The following is an 18,574-nucleotide window of genomic DNA, read 5'->3' on the forward strand; positions in this document are numbered from 1 at the left end:
GGGGGCCAGAGACACGGCTCGAAATCAGTGCTAATGTCGCTCCATGTCTGCTGAATGTGTAAATAAGTGTTTGCCATATCAACTTTAAAAGGTCAATGTTATGTTCCCAACATCTCCTGCCCACAAGTGGCCAAAAAAACATTTCAATATAAAAAGTCTGTTTCCATAGCCAGCTTTTTTTTCCAACTTATGTTCAGGCCAAAGGTGACTATTGGAAGATTACATTGATACCCTCCGAACAGTCTCCTGTCTGCTCATTGTACTGGCAGTACGCCAGCTTTGTTCTTTGTGGGTCTCTTGAATTTCATGAACCTGCTGACCGTCTGCAGTACGTAGGACAGACCGACCAAGGCAGGCAAGCAGCCAGTAAACTCAGGGTACAGGTGAGGACAATGCATGTGCTTAAAGTCCTCCCACACACACACACACACACACACACACACACACACACACACACACACACACACACACACACACAGTATAAGCACAGTTTCATTTTGATATCAGTTAGGGGGGCTTATGTGTTGATCAATAATGACACTATTCTACTTTTTTAGAAAATGTGCAACAGTGTGTGTTTGGAATCTTTTAATGTCACATAAATTGCAGAAAACAGGAAGAGTGTCTTCTTCGCCGACATCGTGACTTAGTCTAATTAACTGGAATTATCAGCAATCCAAAGCAGTTTAACATGAACTCAATGTCTTAACTCATTTGCAGCAGTATCATATGTATCAACTGATCATGATATGTTAAGATCAAGTGTTCTAGTCCAATTGGTCCTAGGCATTTACAGCGGTGGTTCCTGGTTAGCTTGTGGCCCTCTAGGGTGAAGCAGTGTTTCCTCACCAATCCTCTTCACAGGTCGCATTACGATTGAAAGTTGCAATCGGTTCACAATAAAACAGCATTGATTTGAGAGAAGTCATACAAATGATCCAAGTCCAATATTTGGTAAAGGCTTGTTAGGGCATTTTTTGCAAGTGCCAGTTGGTCTAAAATTAATAAACTAATTTGGATTTGGCCACCCTTGCCCCCCCCTCCTAGAACTGCCACTGGCACTGTATGAGTGTTGTGATTGATTCCAATTCATCTGTCTGTGTCTCTCATGTGCATTCATGAGAGCCGGTGTGGTTTTGAGTAACGTCAGGCTTATTTTTCATCTGTGTCTGATGATTCAAAGCTTTCGCTAGATTGTCAGAGAGATTGTGGGAAAGCAAACCCTGCTCTGCCTGGGTCTGACTGTAAACAAGAGAGAAAGCTGGAGGAAATGATGTTGCCGAGCTGCTGCTTTCATAGACAGTGTTTACCCGTGAGGAACACCATGTGTGTGCGTGTGTGTTGAATGTGTGTACGTGGCAATTTGGCTGTGGGTGTAATGTGGGTTTGTGTTTTTAAAATGTTTTTGTACACTATGAGAACCTACTGGCACTAATACTTCAACAATAGAAAGAGTGTGGTCATTGGTGAATCTTTTGCACCAACTTTGAATACCATTTGTGCAATTTTTTTTATTTTATTTGTATTAATTTGTTGAATTCCCATGAGAAATGAACACTACCAAAAAACACTTCTACGTAGAAAGAGATAATCTCAGAGTGTGAACAAATGCGGACCATAAATTGCATCAAAAACAGTGTTTGATTTCATGATGAAAAAGCATCTTGATGATAAACCTGCCGATTTGTGTACCGCTCAACTGCGTTTACTGCAGAGAAAGGTGTACTCGAGAGATCAACAGTCTTTCATTTCCCTCCGCTTGTTTTGTCCTCCTTATTTCTATTTAATAATATACCGAAAGTGTGTGCAATTACATTTTAGGATGGTCCTTTGTTTGTGTGTGTGTGCATGCGTGCGTGCGTATGTGTGTGTGTGTGTGTGTGTGTGTGTGTTTGCCTGTGTGAATGAAAACATAACACACATGGTCTTCCTGTCTAATCCACGGAAAAGTAAACACAGTCAGCTGTGTGAATGTTTAACTGTATGTGGAAATGGATGCGTTTATGTATCCTGCAAACGGAACAGACATTGTGTAACTGAAAGTATTGTGAAAAATTTAAGTGTGTGTGTGTGTGTGTGTGTGTGTGTGTGTGTGTGTGTGTGTGTGTGTGTGTGTGTGTGTGTGTGTGTCTTTGTGCAGGCACTTGTGTGCAGGTCCACCTGTATTGTTTTTGGTCCCGCGTGGACAAATAGACACATAAAGGAGTAGAATGTCTTCTTTTTCTTCCTTTTCTTTCTGGGTCTGATGTCAGGAACGATGTTTACCATCATCTCTACAATACGGTAAATACGATGCAGTTTAGAATGACCCAGCCTCTCTACAAACCGTTCTCTTTCTCTAAGAAGGAATGAAAGGAGTTACTGCTGCTGTGAGGATACAACAATGACTTCCTTGGTCAACTGTCATATAACATACACGACATCCTCATGCCGGTCTTCCTTTTTATGTGTTTTTTTTTTTTTTTTATCTCTGCTCATCCTATATTCTATTCACGACATTTGAATGTAACACATTTATTATTTTGTCAATAGGGATGAAGAGACTGAGGGAATAGATGACAATACTGACACCAAACAGATACTTTAATGAAGCAGATCCATGCCAGTGTCGCTGTTACAATAAGGTGTTTGAACGGATTAAACAAACAAGATACAATGCGTTAATCATTGAGCTTTAGAGGATTTTGCTTTGGACAGAGCCAGGCTAGCTGTTTCCTCGTTTCCATTCTTCATGCTAAGCTAAGTAAACAAGCAGCTGGCTGTATAGCTACATATTTACCGTACAGACATTAAAAGCAGAATTCATCTTTTCATCTACCTCCTGGAAAGAAAGTGATTGAGGTGTGTTTTCCAAAATTTCGAACTGTTTCTTTAGGTATTATATGAAATAAGAGCCTAGATTTGAATTGTGTATTGGCAATTGCTCGGTTAGTACGACAACATGTTTGCGATACGTTCTGAGGGAAATTAGCAGCAGATTTAGAAGAGAGGACGGTGACAATTTTCCCAACCAGATGGTTGTAATGTCTCAAACGTTGAGTTTTCTACAATGCTATTATTAAAAAAGAGACATTTTCAATTTTACCTTCTTTTTATTCACTCAGAACGTGCTAAAGAAAAATATCCGGATTAGCAGTACCTTGAACCAGTTATGGCAAAATCATAATAAAATGTATAAGATAAGTGTATTAGTGTAAAAAGGTGTGCACTTTAAACCTGCAATGTCTTTTGTGTGGCTTTTCTAGTCGTGTTTTTGTACCCTGACAAATGTATGTCCAATAGTCACTCTTCTCGTTGCTCTGTTTTTGGTCTCCACCATCTCCTAACTGATATATCTGGCTCTGCTCAACGCTTCACTTTGTCTCTTTGTCTTGTCTTTCTGCCAGAGCAGGGAGAGTACCTTTTAGAGCTTTTTATGCAAGGCTAAACCTGACGTTTTTGCTGTCACGTTTCCATTTAATAGTTCTTTCTTTTTGTTTAGGTTTATATTCCTTTTGTTATTTTTTCTCTGGGGGGGAGACAGGATAAAGAGAGGAAGAACAAATGAAGGAGCAAGAATGAAAGGGTAGATGGAGGAAAGAGTAAGCATCTTAATTACAGCCATAATCTTCACTTGCTGGCTGGATGTCATGCACCTCGGATTTGACATAAGAGTTCTCGCCAGTCAGTCAGCGGGCTGATGAACAGACAGCACACTCAGTCAGGGAGATGCAAGGCCTCATGTCTCCCACCGCATGGGGCATCTGGTGCTTAACCGATCCACTCCAAACAAACAGCAGAGGGTAGGATAGGAGTGGAAATAAGGAGTAAAAGGAAAGACAAATGCAAGGAAAGGAGGAATCCACAGACTGTCAAACTAGCTCGCAGGATTTTACCCGGGAAGATGAAGCGAAGAGAAAAGGATTAAGATATCAAAATATGACTCGATCAGAAATAAGAATGGAGAGGACATGTTGACAGCAGGGGGGAAAAGAGAGGAGGAAGAAAGAAGAGAAACGGGAGGAAAACAGAAAAAAGAGAGCGTACACTAACGAATAATAATGAGGCGGAGGAAGGAAATAAATGCTTTATGAGAAGAGAAGAAAAAAGGAGGAGAAATAAGAAAAGAGAAGAGATGAGAAAACAAGGAAGAAGAGGGGTATAAGGGATAAGAGAGGAAAAGAGAAAAAGAAATGGAGAGGAAAGAAGAAAAGAGAAGGAAAAAGGAGAGAAAGGGGAAGAAGAGAGAAGAGAAAACGGGGAAAAGATGAGAAAGGTAGGGATAAGAGAAAATTATGGAGAAGAAGAGGAGAAAAAAAGAAAGAAGGGAGAAAGGAAAAGAGAAACAATGAGAGTCGATGTAGAGGAGGCAGAGGGATGAAATATTTTTATATGATTTTTTTTCATGTCAACCAACAACATATATATATATATATGTATATGTCAAATTAAAATGAAGCTGTTTAATAGCTGATGACAGATGAAAATGCATGCTTGCTGGCGTGATGACAAACAATAGACCTTTTAAAGCGTTTGAAAACAACTCCCAGTTCAGTTTTATTTATACTACATAACAGATAATATGTATATAATATGTCCCAATAAATGTGATGATTGTTATATTGTAATATTGTCAGCCAGCAGATGTCACTGTAGAGACACGAGTATTCATTTACTACAAAGGAGAAAACTAATGCAGGAAGAAACAAATCCTACACGTTAGCATGTGTTCCAGAAGGTCCAAAAGTTTAGGATTTAAGTTCATTTCTGGGCGAGAATATCGGCTGCCTGTGTTAGATACATAAATTAATTGCTTGTATCCAGTAGCCTACAAGTGGAGTATGAACTACACTTCCCACGATGCATTGAGCCGGGGTTATAGGTTATCAGGACTTGTGTTGTTCTCCGCGGCAACTGCACCCTTCTGTCACCGAAAAATAAGAACCTTGCACTTAATATTGTGCAATATTTGCTATCTAACCCACACATATATGAGGGCTGTTGGTCTGCCAGTGTTCACTCAGTGTGTATGAGCGCTGTTCCGGACGAAAAGCCTGCTGGGAATAATCAACCTGTGCTGCTGGACTGCTGCGGAGGACTCAACAACGTCGATTATTCGAAGGTAAAATTGAAACGGTTGAATACGAGGCTGGTCTGCACGTCTAACTTTCACGTGAGTCGGTGTAACGGCCCAGAAAAGCAGCGAGAGTCCCGGTTTGACCGCCTAACCAGTCGGCTTTATTGATTGCAAAGTGAGCTCGTGACAGCCAGAAAAACAGGCGGTCTATCTCCCTTTTTCAAAATAAAAGCATGGTTTTCTGCAAACCCACAGTAAAGAAATGGTGGCTCCAAGCAATGCAACTTGAACAAAACACAATATGAGAGTAACTTTTCGCAATAAAACAAGTTATAAAATGTTTTTTTTCTTATCTTTTCTTTTTTCATATCTTTAATATGTTTTTTTTTAACCTGCATACTGATACAGTTGAAAAAAACAAAAACAAAGTACCATGTTTCACCAATAGAAATAAGTCATATTTCTATGATCCCTCTACAGTGAACAACAGAAGCAGCTTGTCATATGCACAATTTCAGGAAGTCACTGTTTATGATTTTAAGTGACTTAGCACACTAATTGTTGCAGAGATCCAGCAGAACTGGACAGTAAAATGTCTACTTTTTCTCTTTTTATTTGTTCATTCTGATGACAACACATTGGCACAAAGAATTCTGAAGTCTAATGATGTAATGGACTCCGCAAAAAGCATATTTTGAAAGTGGAGAGCGAGTCTGTCAAATATGGAATATTTGTGGCTGTTTTGCCCTTTTGGCCCCAACACTTTGATATAAAACACATCAAACATTCAAAGCAATCTGAGGTCATCGGCCTAAAAGATATCTTGGTAACACTTTATTTTAAGGGGTGTGCATAAGACTGACGTGACACTGTCATAATTATATCATGAACATGAAGGAGTCATTTGGAGTGTTCATGAGTGTTTATTCGGTATATTATGACAGTTTTAGTGCAAAGTTAGCGTTGTCCGAAATGTCTTTGTCATGACAACTTGACATTAACAAAGACGACAATCTCTGTGTTATGACAACTTGACATTAAACAAGACAATACAACCTGTCGATGTCAAAGACATCTGGGACAATGCTAACTTTGCATTAAAAGTGTCATAATTTACTGAATGACGCTTTCGTAAAATGGCCCATATTTGACAGCTACATAGCAGGCTAAAAAAATGTATTAAAGTATGAGTTTAGAAATGCTATTTTGTTGTAAAAAAAACCCCATCTTTTATTTGTCTTCATCTCTGGCGTCAGCAGGTATGAGATGGCAAACCACACACAGCACTCCAGTGTGTGAGGGGAGAAGGAATATCAGACTATAAATACATTGTTATGCCAATGTGCCATGCTTCATTTAAAAAAAATAAAAGCCCCATTATGCCTGTTTTTTCCTTTCATCCACAATGAAAACATTGTATAAAGGCCCGCCACTGTGATTTGATACACCAGCACAAGCACAGCTATATTATGCAGTTATAATTTGACTTTTAGACCATAACTAACAGCGTCTGGCACAAAAAAATAACTTCAAATAATTTAAAAAAGCCTCTTAAAGGTCAAGAAAATGCTGATGTAAGCCTATCTTCTGAAGCTCTCGGTACTTCAACATTTAACTGAAACGTATCTGCAAGCTAAATGGGAAATAACATGGGAATAAGTAGCTAAAGTGGTTTGAGGTTTAAACAAGTCCAACATGAAAACAAAAAGGAATCTCAAGACCAAGACCAAATAAGTCTGAGTACGTACCAACCTTTGCAGATTTTCAAAAAATTCAGTTCAAATTTGCTCTAAATTTGGATGGAAATCTGACAGAAATCTGTGGAGACCTCTGACAATATATGTTTTTTCTGTATTTATGTTTATTTTTCACACGGCTGTTTCTTTCAGATGGACTTGACGCCGATGGAAGGATTCCTAAAATGCATCAACTTTGGTGACGCCAGCTTTTGTATCGCTGTGATTGCCATCATTTTCAACCCTTTCTTCTGGAATGTGGTAAGAGATACTCCTAGACACTCTAGCTACTAAATAGTCATGTATAACCTCTAGTTTATCCTATGTATCTAAAGGTTTGTCCGGTTAAGTTCACTGAGGTCTGGAGCAAAAACGATTGTAAAATTTGAGACGTCAAAATCATAACCGTAAGCGTTTATGATGGCTGAAAATTTATATTTTTCACGGTCACTGTTTATGATTTTAAGCGACTCCAGCAGAACTGGACAGTAAAATGTTTACTGTTTATGTATCTGTTGTAGACGCCATATCTGTCACTTACTTTACTTAGTTCTCTTTTTATTTGTTCATTCTGATGACAACACATTGGCACAAAGAATTCTGTTTGATTTCATCAGTCTAATGATGTAATGGACTCCGCAAAAAGCTTATTTTGAAAGTGGAGATAGAGCCTTTCAATGATATTCCTAAATTGATTTTCGGTTGGATACCAGCAAATGTCCTATAGCATACTTGTGTTGGTTTCGAAGTGTACAGGCAGCTCAGCGTGTCTTCACCCTTTTATACCTAACTTTGCTGAGACAGCAGTCTGTGTTTTTGGCAGCCATGTACAAACAGTAGCAACACTGCTGCTGTTTCTGGCTATGAGTAATCAGCAGGCACTTAGCCTAACAAGCTAATCAGTGAATAACTGTGTTCATTAACTCGTTGAAATGTACTGAATCCCCAGCAGTGGTGCTTTTGCACACCAGATGCACACCAGGGATTCATTGGTGGGAAGCTGGTGAGATATTTTGTCCTATTTGCTGCAATACTAACTCCTACTGGTTGGTTGGGGCACCTGGTGGATGGGGAAAATGTGAACTTCCACTTCAGTGACGCCCTCCTCCTGAAGCCTTACTCTGTTGGCTGCACTGCATAGAGCATTTTAGGGCTGCAGCTATGGATTATTTTAGTACTCGAGTTCCATCGATTATTCGAGTAATCGGATAAGACTTACTTTTGCTTTATTAAATAGCAATAGTAAATAGTGGTTTGTTGGCGCTGCAAGAAAATGGCGAGCTCGCTATTTTCTCTCTCTTCTTGCATTTTGCAATACCCGCCGTCTTCGTCACGTCACAATCGTCGTCGATCGTCATAATCAGCCGTGTGGAAACACATTGGGGTGTATATAGAGTTTAATGGTTTATACGTAGCCTCGAAGCAAAGACATTTGAATCAATGATTTATAGTTATCAAGTTACTCAAGCAATCGTTTCACACCTAGAGCATGTGTAAAATAAACAACACTGGACATTGTATACCTCCAGCCATTGCTCCAATACCTCGGTTAACATGGTGGAAGAAACCAACTGGGAACTATAGTGTTAGAAGCTATAGCTTTGAAATTTGCTGTTCACAGATAGGCTGTCATTGACTGTTGATCCGTCTTTGTCAAATCAAAGAAAACGGGGTAACACTTTACTTGAAGGTATCTACATAAGAGTGACATGACACTGTCATGAACACACACGACACAGTCAAGACACATAAACGTTTATGACTTGTTTATACTGTTTATGACACGTTCATGACAGTGTCATGTCACTCTTATGTAGATACCTTCAAGTAAAGTGTAACTGAAAACTGTCCCCACAGTGTCTGAGCCTGATATAACTGCCCCTTTTGTCTATAACAGAGGATTATATTTCATAGATTTATCAGATATCTTTATCTTTTAGGATCACGATCAGGCAAGCAAGACTGATTATAGCTAATCTCTAAAAGACCAAACATCGCAAAATATTGCATTTTAATATGGGGCGATTAAAACGTGAGTTTTTGGGGAGAGGGGGGGGGTGTTGATTGCAATGCACTGTAAAAGAGTCAATCCTAAAGCATGGACCAGTGCTATGCAGCCTTGAGTCATACAGTACATTTCAAGTTGCATCTTGCGCAGTGATGGGGTTTACTGTGTGAATCATGCCAACACTCTAGTCTAATTATGCGTGGAGCTTTAGATAATACTGCACTTAATTTAGTAGTCATGTTAGAAAAAAACCTCTTTAACTATATTTCTTCCCCACACTCTTGATGTGGCACTTTGCTGTCAAACATGGCCAAAGTGCACCATTATAATTATAATGTACTTGCTCATAACTAAAAAGCTACATGCAACAAAGAAAATCTGTGAATAAATAAAGACATTCAAATTTGCAAGATGTTCAACAGGTATTTCTATTCTGTTTCTGTTTGAAATGATGTGTTCCATCCAACATATTTTACTTAGTTATGTCAACTACTACATGTACATAATAATAATATAATAAAAAAAATGTATTTACATTTTAAGTTCATTTAATATAGCACCTTTTACAAAACAAAGTAACAAGGTGCTTCAAGAGTGAAATTGTTGAAAATAAGACCAAAAACCAGTAGAAGAAAGGGAAAAAAAAGAACAAACAATAAAAACTAAAAAGAATAAAATTACAATAGAAATATAAATAAAACCAGCTGTAGACAATCCAGGCAGGTGAAAAGGGAATCATGATGGTAACTTGGTGGTAGTAGTAGTAGTAATAGTAGTAGTAGATAACTTTATTGTCCCCCGTGGCAAACAAATAGACCCCGACAGACATAACATGAAGAACATACAGTACATCACACACTACAATACACTCTACACCCTTGGGTTTGACCAGGCCAGCTGGACATCTAGCTTGTTTTGACTGATTTAAGGCTTTTATGGCTTGTGGTACAAAAGAGAATTTGGATCTGTTCTTGGTCAGAAGAGGTGGGCAGAAACGACACCTAGATGGCAGTAGTTTAAAATGAGATGCCGGGGGGGGGGGGTGTGTGTAGTCACATACAATGTTATTGGCCTTTCTCACCAGTCTGTCTTTGTAAATGTGTTCAGTGCTCGGTAGTGTTATCCCAAGTAACTTGCTGGCAGTTGTAACTGTTTTTCTGATTGTCTTTTTCTGTGACTCAGAGGCATTTCCGAACCAGCATGTAATACAGCAATTTAAAACACTTTCAATAAAGGCAGTATAAAACATTTGGAGCATTTTGTTAATGACATTAAAAACAAGCAGTTTCTTTAAAAAGTACATTCTTTGCTCTGTCTTAGTGTGCAAAAGATCAGTCCATGAGTCCCATTTAAGCTTGTTGTTGTCCACAACCTGAATAGTCTCCCCATTGATAAAAGTGTCGGTCGATTTCTGCGACTTTCTAAAATTTATGGACATGTCTTTGGTCTTATTGGTATTTAAAATTAAGTGTGACTTATTGCACCATTCTAAAAAGGAGTCTAAAACTGGCCCTTGAGCTACCTCCCCATCCTGTAGCAGACTCACTAGAGCTGTGTCATCTGCATATTTAATAAAGTGCCTGTTTTGTAAAGTGCTAGTGCATGAATTTGTGTATAAAATAAATAGTAAAGGAGATAAAACACACCCTTGTGGAGAGCCTGTGGATGTTGTCATCGTAATTATATAATTCACTGGCTAAAATGTCTGCAAGAATCTTAGGTTGCATGGTGTTAAAAGCAGATGAAAAGTCCACAAATAGAATCTTAGCATGAGTCTCAAGTCTCAAGGTGAGTGAACAAAAGGTGTATTAATGTCAAAATTGCATCATCCAACCCCCTGATGATAGTGGGTTTGGAATACAATGTACCTCTTTACCAGACGCTGTGATGTCCAGATCTGATAACATTGCTAGGCTGTAGGATCGTTATATCTAAAATTGGCGTAATTTACTTGCTGCTTTTTGAAATGGTGTTTCATTTTACCATTTAAGTTATCACACCTGCACTGCCTGGCAGCACGCATTCTCATCATGCATTAGCTCTCTCCTTACAAAGAAAAGCCATAATAATAAAGTAAGTGTCACTGAGGTGCTCTTGGCTTTGCACATGATCCCAAATCACCCTTTTTGTGCATTTTGCTGGAAGCAGAGCATATGAGCGAAGTAGAGCGGTGAGAATTTTCCGCTCCTTGTTCACGGAGCTGTTTGTTCTCTCCACTCCCCCCGCTCAAAGCTGCTCCAGGCCGCTCCGCTTAACATCGCTCTGCGCTTAGTCTCACATTAGGTGCTTTCTGACCGGATAGTACTTGTACTTTTTTTAGAGGAAAAGTACACTTCTAAGCAGTTCTAAAAACTACTCTTCCCCCAAAATCTTTTTTTCCGTTTGCATTCCCACTGGCCAAGTGGCCGTATGGGACTGGTAGGAGGGGTAAGGGAGTGACGCAAGCACTGCAACGGTCTTTGCCGGTGAGCCGCAGGACACGCTTGTGGAGTTTAACTCCGAAAAGACAGTTAACCACAGGTTCCCGTTAATCTTATGATGGACATGTGTTGTGATATTTAAACAAACGAACCGTCAACGGTGAAATAAAAGCCTCTTATTTACGAGAGCGGTCTGAGAGACCTCCAGCTCACAGCGAAGGTGTCTGAGCAAGACTGGCCAAGCGACGAGCTAGAGGCCGGGGCAGGCGCTTGCTGGCTGTCGCCTCACTTCATGGTGGTTCTCAACTCCGAAAACTTTGAAGCAAATTGTCAATTCGGCACGCTAATGAGGCCAGAGGAACTTAAAAATCCCCAAATTTTTACAATCGGAACATAAACAACATAAACATAAACAACAACACAAAAAAGTGTTCTAGGAACGTTTAGTTCTAAGAACTGCAAAAATCCCTTCGGTCGGAAAGCCCCTATTGCCAGACCTTCCTCCACAGCGCCGCAAACGAGGGTCTGACTAGTCCACACAGCATTCCAGGATGGGAGAAAAACATGCTCTGGTTTATTGGCATTTCTTTAAACCAATCACAGTCGTCTTGGGCGGCGCTAAGCGCAGGATGGAGCAACGTTGCCACTGCAAAATAGCCTCGGGAAGGAACTTGTTTTGGTGGTACATGTGTACGTTCAAAAGCTGTTTTAGTTGTGCAACAGAAAACTCAGATTGGACAGATAGTCTAGCTAGCTGGTTGGATTGACCCTGCAGAGATCTGAGGAGCAGTTAACCATAGTCCTCAGAAATCGTCCGGACACAAAGAAAGCGGAAGGTGACGGACATCCGGCATAAAGTTAGGGATTTTTGGAATTTCCGACGGCACCTGAACAAAACCAGAAATGAAACGTTGTCAACATAGACTACTCTGCGCTCAACTCAGTATCAAGTCGCAAGTCGCTCACGGCTCGCTCCAAAAAGGAAAAAAAAACGTGTGTTGTATGTTTTGGATGAAATGCGCCCAACCACCTTTCATGCCAGGATCTTCGCCAGCAAAATGCCGGCCTGATGGCAGGCAATGGTGGCATGAAGGGAGGGCGGGCGACGTTCATCTACATGTACTCGGTGGGAGCGGTACCGGAGCGAAATTGGAGCTGGATATAGCGGGAGATAGGGTGACGTTCCAACATATTAAAAATATCCTCTGCACTCAATCCAAAGACCTTCTGCTCTGCATTTTATCTTCAGACTGAAAAAAAAACTGTAAGTGGCTGAAATGGGAGGTATTCAGGCAAAGAGCATTAGGACTGATTGATCTTACTTAGAGAATCAGGTGATAAAAGATCTTTTCATCTTATCTGTTTGAGCTACAGTGCCATATTCCTGCAAGGTGGGAGTGGTAGGGATTGGGTTTCATTTAGTTTTATTTGACTACCACCTTTTTAAAGAGCGAAGAAAGAAACAGACATATATGTGATCTTTGTGCTTAAAGATTGAGAAGAAATATACATATATATATATTTCATTAGGGCGCTAACTTGTACATTTGTCCAAGGAATATGTTAATTTATGGTGATGACATTTCGATGAAAGGTAGTGGTAAAGCATGCTTCTCACCATTTTTCTTGCACGTAACGTCACACTGTCACCTTGTTTCATGGCACACTGTGTGCAGCATGTGCCGTGCTCCTGATAGTGGTGAAGGTTTAGCATGTTTCTGCTCAAAAAGGCTGAAACGTTTCATCTTGAACTATAAGGGCATTCAGAGAGAGCAGACCTCCGCCAAGGCCAGGCCCCATATTCTGGCTCTTTACCTCATTTGTCTTTCTCACTTCACTTCTGCACCATTTTTCTCTCTCTGCCCCCTGCTGTTGTCTCCTTTCAGCGTGCCCTTCTGCTCTCACTACCTATGGTTTTGTCATAGTGGGGTTAGTGAATCACATTGTTGTATTTTTCCTGTATGACCAGGTCTTCCTGCCCCCTCTTACCTCATATACTCACATGATCTCCATGAATTTTCTTTCCTACGTATTCGTCATCCTTTTTCCAAAATTAGCGTGCATATGCACGTTTTAATGCGTAAGTTAACTTGCTAAAAATAGCCAATTCCGACTCCTTTCCCATACCCAGTAGACAAGTATGCCTTTCAGTTTTTTTTTCTCCTGCTGTGTCATGTTTCCATGTCACGAACACGCTGGAAAAACAGGGTTAGTAAACAGCAGCATGGAGACCAGTGACATATGACAGTGAGTGACAGTGAGATGTTACAGTCTTTCTGATAACTATTACTTATTGAGCAATTTGGAACGATGTCCGAGCACTGCATGCGTGGAGACGGACTTAATTTGTGGCCGAGATTACATAAGTCAAAGGGTTATTAGTGTCTTTCCCTCTCTCTTACCTTCGTGATTAGCCTGCTCCTCTGCCTTTGCCTCTGTAATGACTGATTTGTTTTATAGGATGTAATAAAACAAAGTGAGTATTTCTGCCTCAGCTGTCGTAGAAGATATGCACAGATGCAGACCAAGGTGTGAGTCAATGGTGAGTTATTTACCTAGTCTTGTATAAATGTGCGTTAAATTTTTCTGCATCATCGTAGGGGTTTGTGTGGGAAACTGATATTGCTTTCTCTTCTCATCTTCGAAGTCTCCACTTTCTGATTTCAGAGCAAACTAACAGTTACTGCTGCGGTCTGGAAGATAATAAAGCTAGATCATGCACATCTTTGCTTAGAGGTGTTGGGAATTGGTATGGGTACAGATTCAATTATTAGCAAATTATCAAAGATGTTTTATCAATATTAATAAAGTTATGAATGTGTGTATTAATAACTTTACCAAATCGACAAACAATCAAAACGGGGCACCACCCTGGAACCAGGGACCAATAACTGAGCTGTGAAACAGTCTCATTGGTGGTGTTCTCTTTAAAATACAGATCTTAATTAATCAGAATCAGAATCAGATTTATTGGCCAGGTTTGTGCTCTCAAAGTACAACACTTACATTTGATTAATTTATCTGGTATCTCTGAAGGAACAAAATAAGGGGTGAAATTCGAGCATTGACCTGTTTAACCAGCCCTTATTACAACAAATGTGAAGAGACCCGTGTGGGTAGCTAAGGCACGTGATCAAGACCCCAGATGGCGATTCGTGGAGCTGGTTGCAGCCAAGGGGGTAAGCCTCTCCCCAGAATGCGTAGCTCCTATGGCGCCATTTTGATGTTACCAAGCCATCACCTCCCGCCACTTTGACAGCGAATAACTTTACATCTGAAGCGTTTAAAGACTCTATTTGTCCATTGTTTATTTCTAAAGAAACATGACAATGTATAAAAGGCTCCATTACCTTGTATTCCACGTTATGGCTCCGTAGCAGATGTTTTTGTAAAAATAGGCTAACGGTTGTGTCATAACCACGCGACTTACTGTCGCATAGTAGGGGAATTACCGTATAGTACAGGAGAAGCTTGCAGGCAGTTTCGACTTACATTCGCTGTGTAAGTTTAATTACTAATGTTAGCTAGCATTTTAGTTAGCAATAATTAGTCTGTGCCTATGTTATCCCCTTACATATACCTACGCTCTCTGTCTCTGCAAGATTGGGAATGATTGAGATTTCTCTTGGCACAGCTACCAGAAGACTTACAACTTTCAGACAGGTTGCTCACGTCATATTTACATCGTCTCCGTCTGGAGGCTGCGCAGTAACGCTCAGCCATCACCAGAAAAGTGCTTCTAATATCCTTCACTGGTCTCTGTCCAGAGCAACGGGATCTGTTGGTCCATTTTATATATGTCTATGGTTGCAGCCCACAAGGCTATGAGCTAGCCGGTTAGCTTGTTCAAGCTAACGTTTTACAGACAAAGGCATACACAAAGAGGCTACTTTGCTATGGGCTAGCCAGTTAGCTTATCTGTGTATGAAACTGAGGAAGCTAGCAAGGCCAGCTGCGTATATGAAGCTTTGTTACACACCACGACTAGGGTTTAGCCGTTAGCTTGTGTGTGTGTGTGTGTGTGTGTGCCCTGATTTTCGGGGCTCTGAAAATAACTAAACTCCGTGGAAGGGAGCAACAATGTAGCATTTACAGTTTCACACCAGCTACGTTATTCAACACAACATATCAACCATGTCCCGTGATTTAGGACTTTCACAGAAATAGATTGGACTATGCAATGCCCAGAAAAGCTTGTCCCTTTCTAGGGCAGCAGGGAACAAGTCTCAGTCGACTTTGAAGAAAAACAGTGTCTGTGTTGTCCGATTTGAAACACTGGTTGCGTGTTTCCATAGGATCCAAGATGTTCACCAGAACACCGAAATAAATCCACTTTTCGGGAAATGGAGCTATTTCGCACAAGCGCTTGCGCGCTCCCTACAGCAACGGCTGTCGCAATGTAAGACAGAGGTTTTTGGGAGTTCATAAGTTTTGTATCCTGGCCACCGGACGTGGCACCATGCGACGTTCAAAGTACGCTGAGCCAATCGGAATTCAGTGTTCTTTAGAATTCCGGCCATTGTGAAGTCTCTCCATGTGGAGGTAACATCCAGGTGTGAACCTTAGGCTGCAAAGGCCCAGATTATTTTGTCTGAGGAAAGGCTTCAGGCCTGTGGCCTCCTCTCTTTGTCTGAGAAGGAAGCCCAGGCCGCATGTGTGTCTCAGAGGTCTTTATTTAAAAGATCATTTTAATTCCCCTTTCTCAGTGGTTCCAACAGAGGGCATCTCCCCACTGTTGGTTAGGATGATGCCTCATTCTTGTTTAATTTTCTCCTCTCTCTGGACAGCAACAGGTTGCCCTTGTTCCCACCTCTCCAGATATCTTTAAAGGCAGTTACACACCGGGCCGATAATCGGCCGTTGGACAGTCTGTTCAGTGTGTTCTGTGCCGTCGTCCGTCCGAGGAGCTGTCGGCCTTCATTTTGGCAGACCTGACATGCTCAGTCGGAGACAGGGTAGTCGGGACTCACCCGGAAATGGCGAGCGGAATGAGCGTGACTCAGCCTCTCAAAATCTGACGAAAATCTTTTAAACTGACCTTTGTTGATCTGAAATGAAGACAGATTCAGCAACTGCATGGCCTATTTCTTCTTTTTTTCATAAACACGTTTCGGTGAACTATTTTAGTACAATATGAGATCATATTCTGAACAAGCCGCCATGACAGTCTGTCTTTGAATATCCGGAGAAAACAAACCCACGTGACGCGTTTGTCCAATCAGCTGCCGGTTTTCATTTTTTGGGCAACAATACAGATTAGCGCCGCCTGCTGTCATGGAGACCTCTTACGTCTCGTCGCTTTGGTGTGTTCCAAGGCACTTTTTTGACCAACTCTGGGAGACTGATCAGTCCAACTGCCTTTTCTGCCGAGGGTCGGCCGTCTGGTTGGTGTGTAACTGCCTTAACTCTTCCAAAGTCAAATCTGTTCTATGAGATTAGATCGGCTCTGGGGCTGCATGAGATAGATGTCAGTGTCAGTGACACTGAGGTACTGGGAGGAGAGTGGTCAGCCTGTTCTTTCTTGTTTTATACACCTGGCATCCCAGCTGGAATCGCATGGACATGACGGCTAGCCTTTAGATAAAAGGATGTGGGAACTGTGTTACTAGAAGATTGCTGTACAAGCCTTATTCTGCTGACCTTCAAAATAATGCTCCAGTGCAGCATTAATGCCTTCAATAAATTGTTGGAAAAATGTGTAATGTCTAGTTTGAAACCAATGGAAAGGTTTTAAGAGAATGACTGCAAAATGGAGAGAATTTGACATGATGTCTTTTCTTGCGTTCACCAGTGTCCCCTAACCCCCTTTACCCCAGTCTATATACTTCTGCAGTTGCCAGGGGGTACTTGGGACTGCTCAACTAATATTAAAGGGATATTTCACCGTTGGAAAGATGAATATATCTTTAAATTGGGTACTTAAGTAGTAGAAATGTGAATTTTTTTTTAGAAATGGGTGGCTTCTAGGCCAAGAAAATGTGTTTTTGGCTCATGTGGATAAAAGACACCAAATCCCAGAATGCACTTACTTCGCTGCTTTAGCTTCTACTTCCAAGCCACGCCTACCGTTTACAGACAGACAGTGAAGCAGCATTCAACTCAAGTGTTTTATTGTCATTTCAACCATATACACGAAACAACGTTTCACCGTGGCTCAATTGGTTACACAATTAAAAATGAATAAAAACGACATTATATAAAAACGACATACGAAACAGGCTACATTTAGTGCACACATATGCTCCGTAAAGTTCAGCTAACACATAGCTACTAGCATTTGCGCTTGGTGGGCTGTAAACACCGAATATAAAGTTATATATTTGTGTGGAATGTAGAATGGTCGGCATTTAACAGTCACAAACTCCACCAGCAGTTAGCAGTTAGTTGGATACAAGCACCAGTCCGTGTTAACACAGCCCTCCTCCACTAGTCTTACCCGGCGATAGCTGTTGTTCAGCAATGTTTCCACAACAACAAAAACACAGCAGTCTCTGAACTCGCGTTGGGAGTTTCGTTGAAGTTGGATGTAGTCCAGTTTGTTGTCTAATGAGCGGACACTTGCAAGCAGGATTGATGGAACAGGTGGCCGACTAGCGTTAGTTTTCCACTGGCACACTCGTTCAACGTTCCCCGCTGATGATGTCCCTTTACTGGCCAGAAGCATCGAGCAACACCGCTGGTCTACATAGCAGGCGAGCGAAGCTGTGTCGAGTATTCCGTCTGTAATAAAGTGTCCTGCATATTCTCCGATCTGTACGAATGTATCCCGGTGGTACACATGTGCGGTAGTTTGAATGCACATAATTGTTGTTCTAAAATTGTCGTTTTACGTCATCGGAAGATTTTTTCCAGACCCACAATACAGAGATCTCTGGTCTCAGGGGGACATGAGGGAGGGAAGCACGGTCATTCAAAAATACTACCGTGTTTCTGCTGATACAAAGCTTAATGCTAAATCGGTTGCTTTTTAAAGTATCCCTTTAAAAAGAATGGAGAAATTGCAATTTCATTGAAAAAATGTGTCGGCATATTGAGTCACACCTGAAAACTACATTTTGTGATTAAGAGTGTGTGAAAAATAGCCACAATTTGTGATGCGTTTTCCATCACCCAGCAGTGGTTGGTCCACCAGAGGGTGGAGCTGACACAACAGACTTGGGCTACATCAACACAAATACATTATTGTTATTACATTTTTAATAAATCATTTGATTTTGACCATATGGCTTTAGCAATAAACAAGTCATTCTTTGTCAGTGAAGTGAAGTGCTCTTCTTTTTTTTTTTAAGCTTCAGTTCAGGCACCGTTTAGGCAAAAAAAAACAATACCCAACCCCCAGTCCTCTACTGTACTG

The 18,574-nt window shown here is 40.9% G+C and overlaps 1 protein-coding gene across 3 annotated transcripts in view; it reads left to right on the forward strand.

The window, feature by feature from the left end:
* The first annotated feature begins 4,847 nt into the window (after positions 1 to 4,847).
* The window catches only part of pemt (phosphatidylethanolamine N-methyltransferase), a 75,893-nt gene continuing 62,166 nt past the window's right edge, over positions 4,848 to 18,574 (forward strand). For all 3 annotated transcript variants that reach the window (XM_078279439.1, XM_078279442.1, XM_078279440.1), the window contains exons 1-2: positions 4,848 to 5,101; positions 6,946 to 7,053. In XM_078279439.1, coding sequence (XP_078135565.1) covers positions 5,009 to 5,101; positions 6,946 to 7,053 — 201 coding nt within the window. In that variant the 5' untranslated portion in view covers positions 4,848 to 5,008. The remainder of the gene's footprint in view (positions 5,102 to 6,945; positions 7,054 to 18,574) is intronic.

The sequence above is a fragment of the Sander vitreus genome, chromosome 21 (assembly GCF_031162955.1).
Source record: "Sander vitreus isolate 19-12246 chromosome 21, sanVit1, whole genome shotgun sequence".
In the NCBI taxonomy this organism is placed as follows: domain Eukaryota; kingdom Metazoa; phylum Chordata; class Actinopteri; order Perciformes; family Percidae; genus Sander; species Sander vitreus.